Source organism: Mus pahari, chromosome 1, assembly GCF_900095145.1.
Source record: "Mus pahari chromosome 1, PAHARI_EIJ_v1.1, whole genome shotgun sequence".
NCBI lineage: Eukaryota > Metazoa > Chordata > Mammalia > Rodentia > Muridae > Mus > Mus pahari.
Window position 1 is genome coordinate 47,427,370 of NC_034590.1, and position 14,040 is coordinate 47,441,409.

The 14,040-nt window shown below is 47.3% G+C and overlaps 1 protein-coding gene across 8 annotated transcripts in view; it reads left to right on the forward strand.

The window, feature by feature from the left end:
• Window positions 1–12,856, forward strand: part of Akap13 (A-kinase anchoring protein 13) — a 289,605-nt gene extending 276,749 nt beyond the window's left edge. For 7 of the 8 annotated variants that reach the window (XM_029539287.1, XM_029539294.1, XM_029539296.1 and 4 more), the window contains 7 exons: window positions 586–747; window positions 1,795–1,865; window positions 2,326–2,370; window positions 5,028–5,078; window positions 5,852–6,301; window positions 7,485–7,815; window positions 8,849–12,856. In XM_029539287.1, coding sequence (XP_029395147.1) covers window positions 586–747; window positions 1,795–1,865; window positions 2,326–2,370; window positions 5,028–5,078; window positions 5,852–6,301; window positions 7,485–7,815; window positions 8,849–8,898 — 1,160 coding nt within the window. In that variant the 3' untranslated portion in view covers window positions 8,899–12,856. The remainder of the gene's footprint in view (window positions 1–585; window positions 748–1,794; window positions 1,866–2,325; window positions 2,371–5,027; window positions 5,079–5,851; window positions 6,302–7,484; window positions 7,816–8,848) is intronic. The other variant, XM_029539292.1, reaches the window with a different exon arrangement.
• The last annotated feature ends 1,184 nt before the right edge of the window (window positions 12,857–14,040 follow it).

Genomic DNA, 14,040 nt, shown 5'->3' on the forward strand with positions numbered 1-14,040 from the left:
TATATATATATATATATATATATATATATATATATATATATACATATACATATGTATATGTATATATATATTTGTTTTAATACCTTATTAAAATTTTGATGCTTGTTAAGATTTTTCCTTGTGCCTATGATTTCCTCTCGACCTCCTTTCTCGTCCACCCCCGTTGTTCCTGTTCTGCTGTTCTCTAGCTTCAGGGTCTTCTCCACAGGCCCTGCCCAAAGGAAACTCTGAGGTTATCAGTTAAGGGCTACACTGGAAGATTCCGATGCCTAGGATGCTCTGCCACTGGAGTCTGCCTGCTCTCAGAGGAGCAAACCCAGCTAATTTTATTTGCTGTTCTCAAACTGGCTCGCTTTTCCAGTCCTTTCAACCACCCTGAAACCACTCCAGAAACCGTACTCCTCCCAGTAGATTGCTCTGCCATTTGTCCCTCCGTTTCTAGTAAAACCCATCTAATACATATGACTTCCATTCTTTGGGATTTTCTGATCCAGGCTATATATATCCCATGTTGCCATGATATCATTTCCTCTTCATGGAAGAAAGCTAGATATCCAGCTGAGTGTTTTGTTTGCTTTTTTGCAGTGGAAATCCTTCAGAGTTTGGTGAGTGGAAGCCTTGGTGGCACACTTGGACAGTCCATCAGCAGCCCTGTTGAGCAGGAAGTCATGGCTTCGCCCATTTCTTTGCCCCGGAGAGCAGAGACCTTTGGAGGATTTGACTGTCATCAGATGAATGCTTCCAAAGGTAAACCATCCATTACTTCTTTGCAGTTCACGGTGACCTGGATTGCGGTAGCTCTGTCGCCCCTGTCCCTTCATCAATAACTATCTCCATGAGAGTCTTAAACACTCACGAATTCCTGTCAGAATCATGTTCATCTGGGACCATAAGCTTCTTGTTGTTCCTCAGCTACGCTAACCCTAGCCAGAGGCCTTGAGCATCTCTAATCTGAAAAGCTGAAGTCTGAACTGCTTCAGAGTTCAAAACTTACTCTGCACTTGAAAAGTTGCAGTAAGGACACAGCATGCTCAAAATACTGTACACTGCCATCTCTGGGCTCTGTGTGGTAAGGTTTGTATGAGTCAGGCAGTAACTTTTTTTTTTTTTTTTTTTAAATTTTGGAGTTTTTTCTTTTTTTTTTTAAGATTTATTTATTTATTATATGTAAGTACACTGTAGCTATCTTCAGACACTCCAGAAGAGGGCGTCAGATCTTGTTATAGATGGCTATGAGCCACCATGTGATTGCTGGGATTTGAACTCTAGACCTTCGGAAGAACAGTCGGGTGCTCTTACCCACTGAGCCATCTTACCAGCCCCAGGCAGTAACTTTCAAAGTCCCATCTTCCACGTGTTCAAAAAAAATCTTTCTGTTCCGACTCTTCTGGCCCCAAGCATCAAATAAGAGTTGCTAAACTGGGCCGGGCGTGGTGGCGCACACCTTTAATCCCAGCACTTGGGAGGCATAGGCGGGCGGATTTCTGAGTTCAAGGACAGCCTGGTCTACAAAGTGAGTTCCAGGACAGCCAGGGCTACACAGAGAAACCCTGTCTCGGAAAAAAAAAAAAAAGAGTTGCTAAGCTATGCTTGCTGCTTTGTTTTGGATTTAATTTTCTTGCTTCTCCATTAGTGAAGTTGGGAATAATGGCCTAGTACCACTGAGTGGCATCCTGGTCCTTTTTTATTTTCAATATTAATAGGATTCAGAACTATAAATACCCCTAAACTATATTGTTTTCTTGGCTCGCCTCCCCTACAACTTTAAACATATCTGTTTGGTTTTTTGTTTAGGAGGTGAGAAAGAAGAGGGTGATGACAGCCAAGATCTTAGGAGAACAGAGTCGGATAGTGGCCTGAAAAAGGTATGATTTTTCTAGAGAAACACTCAGACCTATGAACCTGTGGGCACCTCCTTTCGGGTCATTGCCTTTTGAAATGTTTCCCCTTAATCTGCCTCAGATACTGGCTTGCCAGTCGTAATGAAATTCTGCTTTCTAGGGAAAGCACATTCTTAGATCAAACCATACAGTTAAGATGCCCATATTATTGGCACTTTGAGCCCCCTGTCCTTTTCACAGACTCAAGTCCACTCTGCCTTGGCAGGACCAGTTTCATTAAATGGCCTGGTCAGTGACCCCAAAGCCTTTTGATCCTATCCTAATAGCTTTTTTAGTAAAAACTCTCTTGATGCCCTCCATGGGGATGCCATGGTAGAAAAGAAAGAAAGCCAGAAATACAGTGTGACTTCTCAAAGTTGCATTGAGAATAGTTTTTACAGCAAAATTTTTATTTTTTTAATGCATTTTTATTGCTATTTTATAGGGTGGAAATGCTAACCTGGTATTTATGCTTAAAAGAAACAGTGAGGTAAGGTTCTTTGGATTAAGAATATTTTTGTTTTCGTGTTACAACTATCTTGTGGCTATAAATGTATGACTGAGAGTATAGTTGTCCTTTCTCTTGGCTTAAGCCACTGTCCTAATGTTTTGCCAGAGTATTGTATACTATGAATGAAGAATTCTCTGATTCACTCTTCTATTTTACTTTTGTCGTGGTGGGTGGGTGGGTGGGTGGTTGGTTGGTTGGTTGGGTTTTTGTTGGTTTGGTTTGGTTTGGTTTGACTGAGACAGAGTGACATTCTGTAGCTCTAGCTGTTGTGGAGTTCACTCTGTAGACCAGGCTGACCTCAGAGATCTGCCCTCCTCTGCTTCCTAAGTACTGGGATTAAAGGTGTGTGCCACCACTGAGGGAGAAAGAAGATGTTCTTTTCTTAGGATCCCTTTTGCTTTTATCCAACTTTGTCTGTTCCAGAGCTGGGGAGCCCCCCCTTGGCATCAGATTGTGCCTACTGGGAAGAATTTGTAGCAGCTTTTCCTGTTGTACAAAGATCCCAGGGGCCACAAATCTAGAGTATGGGAGTTAAACTTATAGCAAATTCTCCTTAGTAATTTCTTATGCTAACTGAGTTTGCTTCTTGGAACCCTTCCTTTCCTTCAAGGGAGCCTGGTGTCCTCCCAGTGGGGAATCAGACCCTTGCCTCCCTGAAGCCTGCTGTCACTACGCCCCACCCCTGAGGCCTATTGGAATCAGTTTCAGGGACACTGCTGTCTCCCAGACAAGTGCTCATGCTGAGCCTTGCATTTGTGTGTTCTGCACACCTGAGCTGGTGCCTTTTTAAGGTGTTTCTCGAGGCTGTTTCTTGCCTTTCATTCTTCCTCATTGTCGCGTTTATTCTATTATCTTAAGCCCCTAGGAATTTTGTTTTGAAATTACTTTCTCCTCTCCATACTCCCTGCAAAAAAATGCAAAGGTTGTTGTTTTGTGTTTGTTGCTAGAGGCGTTTGCTGAAGGACTGCCGTGTTACAAGCTGGCCTAGGCCCTGTAGGCTGCTGTTTTCTGTATCTGTCTCTTGAAATGAGCTGTCAGCTGATTTTCTTCCATTTGTCAGAGTCCTCTGTACTTAGTGAGGAAGTCTGGTGGGAAATAGTGTGCCTGGCTTTCGCCGTGTGACAGCCAGCTGCAGCTGCAGCTTCTGTGCCTTCTGTTATGACTTGGTGTGAGCGGTAAGAAAGGTTTCTCGGGACGAAGCTTAAGTATTACAAAATGAAAAATGTAAAGACTAATAACTTTAGTCATCTAAATTAAGCATACCCCATCACTGAAAAGCGAAGAGCAGTAACTGTTAGTATCTGCTTCTGCCCTTCTCTTCCATCATGTGACCATGGGTGTGACCTTCCCCATGACACAGTAGAGGCAAATCTTTCTGGTGGTTAAGCCCTTCTCCTTTTTTTGGTACATCGCATTTGTTGCACAGCTCTTCAGTAATCCTCACATGCCTTATTACTGCAGGAAAGGGGGTGGTGTAGACAGCCAGGTGCCTCCATCCTCATTTCTCCATCCTTAAATTGGCATTTTGTTGGTTTGATAATTTCAGATAACATTTCTTGGTTTGTGCATGTTTATATATGTGCAGTGTGGATTGAAACCAGAGCCTCAACCATTGAGCTGTACTTCTAGTTCCTGAATACTTTGTAATGTTTAATGTAATTGGCTCTTTGTATTTCTTTTAAAAATTGGTAATTTGTGTTTCTATCATGTTTCTTAAGTAGGATATTTCCTATTTTCTCTGATATTTTCTTCTAGCTCTTTCATATTTTTTTCCTTTTTTATAATTTTGTCAGGTTTTTATATTATCCATTTGCTTTATGTATGTGAGTACACTATAGCTATCTTCAGACACACCAGAAGAGGACATCAGACCCCATTACAGATGGTTGTGAGCCACCACGTGGTTGCTGGGATTTGAACTCAAAACCTTTGGAAGAGCAGTATGTGCTCTTTACCTCTGAGCCATCCCTCTAGCCCCCGTTTTTATTATTTTATTGTTTGTGTGTGGATGTTTTGCCTACATGTAAGTTTGTGAACTACTTGCATGTAGTACCTGCAGAGGCCTAAAGAGGGTAGTGTATCCCTTGAAACTGAAGTTACACAGTTGTGAGCTGCCATTTGGATATTTGTTTGGAATGGAATCCAGGTCCTCTGGAAGAACAGCCAGTGCTCTGACCTCAAAGGACAATCTCTCCAGCCCTTATACTTGTGATTTAAATGGGATGTCTTGTATTTTTGTTTAGTTTATGTATGAGCCAGGATTGCTAACTTAAGTTTTACAGAAATTACAATTTTCTTAGAGAAGTTAATTGAATGTTTTCATTTGGCTTTGATCAGTCATAAACTTAATATAATTTTAATGGAATCTTTTTTTTTAACTTTGAGGTATATAATGTTTTTATGTCAATCATTTTATAAAGTGGAAGCTTTGTGTAGTACCTTTTAATAGGTGAATACACACATGCATTATCTTTAATCTTGGCTGCTTGCACTCAGTTACTCTCTCAAGTTCTTTCAGTTTTCTAAGATTTCATTAAAATGTAATGTCTTTGATGTTCTAAAGCGGTTATAACCATGTGATGTGGTAGATTTTTGACATTGAGAAACACTGAAATGGATGTTTATTCCCTTGCTAGCAGGTTGTCCAGAGCATTGTTCACCTCCACGAACTCCTCAGCATGCTGCAGGTACATGTGCCATCTTTATCTGTGTACTTGCTTGTTTGGAGAACAAGATTTTGTTGACCTCAGTCTCTGGGGTTTTTAAGTTACATGTTGGTAAATAAGCCAAAAAAGATTGGCTTCCAGTTAAGGAAATGAAGGCATTGCAGCACGTGAGGCTGTCTCACCTTAGAAAACCTTTCTTTATCCCTCTCTGGTATTTGTATAGGGTGGCTCTCGTACTCTTCCATACTTCCCAGGGACTGTCCTCATTCTGTTCCCTTCATGTCTTGAAGAGTTTACCTGTCTCCTTCCTACCTCTCCCTCCTACACAACTCATCCCACCCTAAAGTAAAGTCAAGAATTTCAGAAAATATAGATGCCCATGGCTAGTGAGATAGTTCAGCAGGTCAGCATGCCTGCCTTGACAACCTCAGCTCAATCCTCAAGATTCACATGGTAGGCGAGAAGTGACTCCCACGGGTTGTCCTCTGACCTCCACATGCTCCCTTTGGCACATGCGTGCTTGCACACATAAAATAAATTGAAATACATATTTTAGCTTAATGAGAAAGAGACGGGCAACCAGGCTTGGCAAATTTGAGTCCCCCAATCTTTGACACTATTTGAGAACTGCCAAAGTTGCCCTGGAACATATTATTACAAGACCAAACCCTGAAAACCTGAGGGGAGGGTCATTCTGTCTGTCCCAGTGTTCCTAGAGTGTGGTTAGGGAAGATCCCTGGAGGTGGCTTTTCTCCTAGACCTGAGTTCCATGACTGTCCCCTATGCCATGACAGGGTGTCGTGCTACAACAGGACAGCTACATTGAGGACCAGAAGCTGGTGCTGACAGAGAAGGTACTCACAAGGAGTGCATCCCGCCCCAGCTCTCTCATTGAGCAGGAGAAGCAGCGGAGCCTGGAGAAGCAGCGCCAAGACCTGGCCAACCTGCAGAAGCAGCAGGCACAGCACCTGGAGGAAAAGCGCCGCCGGGAGCGGGAGTGGGAGGCCCGTGAGCAGGAGCTCGGAGACCGAGAGGCCAAGCTGGCCGAGCGGGAAGAGACCGTCCGCCGCAGGCAGCAGGACCTGGAGAGGGACCGCGAAGAGCTCCAGCAGAAGAAGGGCACTTATCAGTGTGACCTAGAGAGGCTACGGGCTGCCCAGAAACAGCTGGAAAGAGAACAGGAACAGCTGAGGAGGGACACAGAGCGGCTCAGCCAGAGGCAGATGGATCAGGACCTTTGCCAGGTACCCAAGAACCTGTGCCAGGCCCCCAGACAGGGAGGAAAGGGCTTCCCGCTGTGAAGAGCAGGTAGTGACTTCCCTAAGCCACATGAGAGTGAGCAGAAGAGAGAGTCATTCGTGTTGTAAGGCAGCTTTGCTATACCCTGAGCATGGGGAGGAAGGGAATCTCTCTCTTCATCAGCCACCAGCCTGGGTCAGAGTAGCCTCAGCCTATCTGAGAGAGTGGCCTTGCCCTATACAGCACATGGTAAGGCAGGCAGGTATTGCTACAAATTGGAAGCATAGCAAGGATAAAAGGAGCTCTCAGGACCTACATGCCTGCGATCAGGAGTCAGCTGATCCTTGTAGCTCTGCTACAAGGTTAAGAACCTATTTGGAGAATCAGTAGGAGTCAGTGACAGATGGAAGAGTCCAGCAAGTGATAGAAGGTAGTCACCTCTCTTGTACACAGATGATATCTTGGGCAAGGAACTCCATTCTCCTGCACTCTGTATAGTGCCTGATTTGGTTTGATGCTGTTGCATGCTCTCTTTTCTGTGTAGCTGCTGTTTATTCGGGAAGGCTTTCTGTCATTCAGTATGCTGCCTCTGATGTTATGTAAATGAGATAATCTGATTGCCCTGGAACATAGACCCTGGAAGCAGATAGCTCCCTATCTTTTAAAACTGTGGTCATACTGCCCTTTAAGTGACCTTGGACTATGAAAGAAAGCTGAAGTGATATCTCCCAGAGTCGGAGAAAGTATGCTTTCAGAAGAGCCTCTCCAGCACTTAGCTGGGAGCAGCAAGTGGCTCTGTTGCACTTACCAGCAGAAGGGTGGATCCATTCAATTCTAATAAAATCAGCAGGACTTTGACAAGGGAGGGGAGGTTCTCAGGCAACAGAGAACAGAGGTGGGATGAGGCACTTCTGCTGACCCTCTAGGCTGGCCAGGTTCACAGTCTCTGTGCCCTGGAATGACAGCCTGTGTACCTGCGTGCATTGGTCTTTAAGTGGGCAGCCATGCTGCTTCTTCAGGATGTGGGAGTTCTTTCTCCTACGGTGCCCCATCAGAAGTATGAATGAGGTCAGTATTGGAGGTGGTGGTTTAACGTGCTCTTAGATAGCAGTTACGTGAAGTCCTGATTACAGTCAGTTCCTTAGAATGTGGCTTCTGGTTTAAATGCCTTCTCTTGAACATGTGCAGGTTTCAAATAAACATGGCAGGCTGATGCGGATCCCATCCTTCTTGCCCAATTCGGATGAGTTCTCCTCGCCGTCTCCACCTTCTGTAACCAAATCAGGCTCACTGGACTCTGAACTCTCAGTGTCTCCTAAAAGGAACAGCATCTCTCGGACACAGAAAGATAAGGGGCCTTTCCATATACTGAGCTCAGCCAGCCAGACAAAAGTTCCCGAGGGGCAGAGCCAGGCCCCGTCCAGCACCTCCACTTCCACCCGACTCTTTGGGTTATCCAAGCCAAAGGAAAAGAAGGAAAAAAAGAAGAAGAGCAAAGGAAGCCGCACCCAGCCTGGTGGTGAGTTGTCAGCGTGCGTGGTGAAGGGCTGAAAAAGGCCCAGTTGCGGTACACAGCAGTCAAACTGGCTGTTGCCCACCAAGCCCACTTGCCAAGAGTACTTGTGCAGGGACTGCAGAGATGGCCCATTTGGTAAGGTGCTTGCCATTCTAACGCGAGGGCCAGAATTGTGTCTCCAGAGGTGGGAGACAGAGGCACCCACAAACTAGTGTGACAGCGAGAGACCCTGTCTCCAAAGTATCAGTAAGCCTCTGGCATCCGTGCACATGGAGACACATGGAAACAGAAGTGCTTCTGCAAGGGCTGGTGAGATGCCTGAGGTTAGAGTCTCTGCCCTTACAGAGGCTCAGGTTCAGCTCACCACACCACACAGCAGCTCGCATCCTCTTGTAACTCCAGCTCCAGGAGATCTGAGCCCTTCTCCTGAACACTCCAGGCTGGGAGTATGCATGAACCTGGTATACATACATGCAGGAAAACATGCATAATCTTTCCCAAAAAGAATGCTTGTCAATAAGTGACTAAGACCTTGTGTTCTGGGCCTCTGCATGTGGAGTGCAGGTCTCATTTCTCAAGGATTCTCTCAGCTGGGGAACTAACTCACCTCCCTGAAGTCATTCAAGCCCTCTCGGCCATGCCAGGCTTACTCTAGTAACCAATAACAGCAGCAAGATCGGGGGTTGAGCCTTCAGATGTGTAAGGCAGATGAGATGCTCGCTTCCCCGGGAGAAGTTAGGAACTAGAGCGGAGAGCTTCTCTACTGGAGCCCATAGAACCTCCCTGTTTGTACTTCTCATTGTCCTGGGTCCTGTACTGTGCCTGCACAGTAAGACTGAACGCTCGCTTCTGTGTGGGGGATTTCTCTCTCTTAGGCCTAGTTACAAACATGAACACTAGTGCTATGTGAAAGTTAATCACTTTGCAATCTCTAATCAGTAAGTGCCAAGAACCCCAGTTACCTGTCGCAACATAGAAACCTGTAGGAAGGGACGTCAGAAGGGTCAGGTTCTCACTCTTGGTTTCATGGTTGCAGACGGCCCTGCTTCGGAAGTACCAGCAGAGGGTGAAGAGATCTTCTGTTGAACCATTTCCTCTGCTGGCGCAGCCACCTTCCAACCCTGACCTGACGGTGGAGCCGCCGGGGCACTCCTGCTGCCCCTGTGCACAAGTCTCTTACACTGGACGCCCACTGCCCCTCAGCGTCCAGTCCTCCTGAGCTACCCCAGGTCCTAGACAAGGAGAAGCAGCACCTGTGTGTGGGTGGAGACGGACACTCAGACTCCACTTCAGCTGTGACCTGTGACTGCCAGGGGCGTGGGTGGGCCTGGCCTTACTCAGGGTATGACACTGAAAGTAGTGACCCTAGAAGGAGGTAATGGTTTGAGACATGTCAGGATTCCCTAAAGGCCCAGAGGGTTTTTCCAAATGAGGTCTGAAACTCTGCCTTGCATTTTGGGGGAACACAAGCAGACTCAAGGAGCAGATAGTGCAGACTTAGTACAGTGACCCTCTTCATGTGCACATGGAGTACACAGCTGTGTACACAGTTCTTCTCAAATGTCAGGACAGCTTAGCCAAGAGCAAGCATCTGACTGGCCAGGCGGCCTGTGGGTATTCAGTATTTCACCCTGTGGTCCTCTGAGATTGGGTACCGTGAAATGGCCCTGTGCACACACCACCCCTCTTTGTACGTATTCCTCATTTCATTTTAGGAAGAATAACACGTTTGTGAGACCTGCAAGAGGCCTCACATGTACCAAAAAACATGGTCTGCACTGTCTATCTCCGCACTCCAGGCTGAGCTCTCACTTCTTACTCACATCAGAAAGAAACATGATGCCTGTCTGCATGCTCTGGGCACAGAGGAAGTAGAGGGGACTCTTTACCGCTGTCCCCAGGATGATACTTTCTAGTTGTTACTGGTCCCTGTGGGAAAGCATGTTAATGCCCCCAGCCACCTGCCTGGGACTAGCCTGTACCCTGAGGCTTCTCTGGAATTACTGTCGAAAAGTAGGTTCTTGTGCAGGAGTTAAGTCTGTCGGGTGGTTCTGCCAATACAGAGAGGGGAGCTGGCCCTTGAGCGTGGCTGTGTGCAGGCCCCTCAGTCACACGTCCTCCTCACATACGGTTTTCAGATGCAGTATGCTTGGTTGTCCTCTTGCCCTTGAAGCTGTCAAGCGCTGCCTGTCTCTCTCCTCGCCCTCCAGCTCCATGCGTTGCTCTGTGCATGCTTGAGGCCTTCCCCAGCTCGAGTGTGCAGGACAGTCCATTGGTAATGTACCCTCTGAGGCTCACATACTCCCCAGGAGGGGGCCTCGCTGAGGCCTGTGCTTCACAGGTGGCCTTGCGTTCCTGGTTTTGCCCTCAGAAGCACGGGGTTTTGAGCAGTTGTGCAGAAACCGACCTGTAACTTGGTGCTTGTTGATGACCTGCAGGCTGGTCTTGCAGGAACAGATAGTTATCTTTCAGTTTACTTGAAAGAGTTCTGATTTAAATTTTTTAGCCTAAATTTGCTTTATTTATTTTGTGTTTGTGTTTTGCTTTATTTTGTTTTGAACGTGACCCAGTAGTGGCCGCACAGTTTAAGCCGTGTTTCAGTGCAGAAAATGAAGGGTCTGTGCAGGCGCGTGAAGGCCTGAGGGAAACTGAGGTTGGGACGGGGCGGCCCTCTGCCCCATGCCCAGATTTCCATAAGGAACGTTTGCTCTTTTTTGGAAATTTTTAAAGTTGCCCCGTTGGCTACTTTTGCTTCTTTTTGACAAGATTGGTTTGGATCTTTAAAGTCTGGGGTTTTTGTTTCGTTGGTTGCGTTTTGTTTTTTGTTTTTCCTACTAAAATTATGATGTACTTCCCGTAAGATCCTTAACAGCAAGAAGCTAGTTGCTCCCTTCTCCAAGTCCAGCTTTGACTTCTCGGGCTGTCACAGCAGAGCCTGCCATGCCCCAGATCCACCACAGGGTTTGGCTGGCTCTCCTTGTCCCTGCCTCTGCCTCTGAATGCCCCCCTCAGGGAGATTACTTCCACAGCAAAGCACTTCGGCTTGAGGGGAGGAGCCTGACTCCTACCTAGACCTGACAGAAAATCAGACAGAGCCCTGCCCTCCTCCCTGTGCAGAGGAAGGCCAGTGACAGCCCACCTCCAGGATCACTCTAACACAGCAGTGAGCCACTGTCCACCCCGGCAGCTTCATTCCCCACCCACACACACCCTCCCCATACCCTCTGACCCAGCCTGCTGTGTTGTGTTTGACTTGCTTTGGTTGTTTTTAAAAACCAATCTCACTTCTACCCACATGCTGGGAGAAGTTAAAATCAGAAGTATCCTCTGTGTGCCCCTGAGCTGCCCAACTTCCTCCAGGAACTGTCTGACCTGCCTGCACCACGGCCCCCTCAGAAGTCTGTCCCGCACGCCTGGGGAGTTGCTGCTTGTGCTCTTGCTTAGGACCCTGACAATTGCTGTGGCTGAGTCAGCAGCCTTCTGTGGATTCTCTTCTATGAGAAGGGTGGTTTTCCAGGGACCCGGATTGTGACCTGTCCTGCTCCCCATACTGAGAAATCATGATTTTTATATCAAGCTAAAGAAATGATTGCTTTGGGGGAACAGGTGCAAATTGATTCCAGCCTTGTGGAACCTAGTGAACTTCCTGGAAGATTGTATCTTCTTTCAAAAATTATAATCATCTCGGTAGTTGTCTTCCCATCTGGGTGACATGTGCACTTTAAATGACCTCTCATGAGCTGGCTTCATCTTGGAGACAATCAAATCTGTTAACTGTTTTCTTAGAAGATGGAGAGGGTTAAAATAAAGGCATGCCAGCATGCCCCCACCTCCCCACTCTCATGGAAGTCACCTGCAGGGAAGAAGCCCTCACCACAATGGATTTTTTTTTTTTTTCCTGTTTCAAAAGGTACGAACTGGGTCTTCTGAGGATCACACCACTAGCGCTGCCCATTGCTAGCCCCGCCCACCCCCACACTGGTTCTTCCCAGCCTCCCTCATAGCAGCAGCAAGCCCAGATGTGTTGAACCATTCAGGGTAACATTAGTACACACCGGCTTAGTAAAGGACACAACCTTGGCCCGTAGGTCAGAGCTTGCCCACAGTCCTCTCCATACAAGTTTGTAATGTCTCCTCCTATCCCTGAGGCTCTTGGGACCTCACCCACTGTTCTTGCCAAGGCTCTTGGTGTTTCCTTGGACTTAAGTTGCCTTTGATATGCACCCAGAAGACAGTCCCGGAGTGTGGGCTTCCTTGCCTAGACACCTGTGCATGGGTGCCTGTAAGTGAAGCAGCGACATACACACACACACACACACAGCCATCCCTGCAGAGACCAGCTCCTTGTTTTCTTTCATGTAGCATAACATTCCTAGTTAAAGTTTGCTGCCTGCTGGCCAGGTGGAGAAATGCAAAGTATTCTGATGCTGCCCTAAGTGGGGAGGGGTGGCAGAGGCCTTTTTTCCTGCACTCACAAGACTTAACTTGTCAAATGATCAACAGGTCCTGAGTTACTTCTCCATCTCAACTAAGGTGTAAAGTGGGTGGCCCCCACTCCTGCAAGTGTGCCCTGCGGAGAAACCAGGCAGGTGCTACTGCCGCAGACCCCAGAGGGCCTCTGCAGGAAGCGCAGAACCTATGCCTTAGAACCCTGCTAGCCTCAGCTGGCCCGCCTTGGTTGACACCTGCTGGGATTGGCTTGTCTCGGGTGTCTTCCTGAGGCATGGGCTCGGGTGGAAGGTGGGCAGGGTACACCTATACCTCTGTTCTTGTTAAGTCGTCTCCAAATGCTGTATGAACATTTCTGTACTAAGCCCTATTAAATAAAAGGTCGGGTTAAACCCAAGTGCTGTATAGTAATTTGTAATTATGTATAAAATGAAGCAGTTTTGAACTGTAAAGATTTTCAGTGTGTTTTCTGGAAATTTGCCACAACATACTGGCTTTGTATTTTATTTATCATCCATTGTAGTTACTGGCTCCAAACTCTTGTAAAGTCCCCCTCAGACCTTTCAAAAATAATAAATGTCCTTCGAAATCTTGACCTCTGCTGTGATGTATTTGTGGTAAGGGAGTATTCGTCTCCCCACCCTGGCAAGCCATCTGTTTCTGTGCTGTTGGGAGCAGGGCATAAGGAGGAATGGCCTCCCACATCAGACAAAACCAGGAAATCCGCCCCAAACCTCCAGGGTCACTGACCCATCCACCCTAAGAGTCGGAACCAAGTGCCCATGAAGTCAGCACAGTGGGGTTCAAGCTGCTGTGCTGACTACATGGTCCATCTTGGTTAACTCAGCCTCAGGGACCAAGTCCGGTGCACATGGAACACTGCAAAGATGTGCCAGGTGAGACTGGCTGGTCCACAGGCACAGCTTGGGCTGCTGTCCCCAGGCCTGGCGTCTCATCCAGGCAGATCAGCTAATATCCTCTAGACATTGAGGAATTATACCATCTAGTGGCACAGAAGTCATGGGCAAAGCTCCCTGGGATCCTGACTGCCGCCTTCATCCCAACAACTAGCCTGCCAGGCTCTCCAAGCACTGCCCATAAACTTAGAAGTGCAGACATTTTTTAGCAGAGGCATCTGTAACCTTAGCAATAGCCATTCCCCCTGCAAGTCCCTGTAATACTGACCCCTTTTCAGCATCTTTTACCCCTGGCTGTCTAACTCCCCCACAGAGCATCCAGCTTGGCTCATCTGTCTCACCCCAGTGGGTCTGTCTGATTGCAGACTCAGTCTGAAGGAACAATGGTTCCTGTGGAGGCATTCACCTCCACTGTAGCTGGTTCTGAGCCAAAGACAAGGCTGGGAGTCAAATCTGGCCTGGTGTGAGTGTGTGTGTGTGTGTGTGTGTGTCAAAGCACAAGGCTCCAAGAACCCTGGATGGCCCTTCTATAGGATGGTACTCTCCTGCTGGTCCTGAAGGGAGACCATTGTGCATAGGGCCTCCACCATAGCACAAACCTGATGTGTGAAAGTGGCCATTGCTGTTTGAAGGTCCTCACCCCAAGGGACTGCCCATGGCAAGGGTAGCCAGTTGTATCTTTTCTATTGGGGACCTTCAGGGAGGCTCTGCTTAGAAAGTCAGCCTGACTGCTTCACACAGAGGCCTAAATTCACAGTGGGGAAACCCCACTTTAGGAAACCACAGGGACTACATATCCAGGGAGTTCATCTCTGGAACCCATCCATGTAAAGGTTTGGAAGGAGATAACTCACTCCATAAG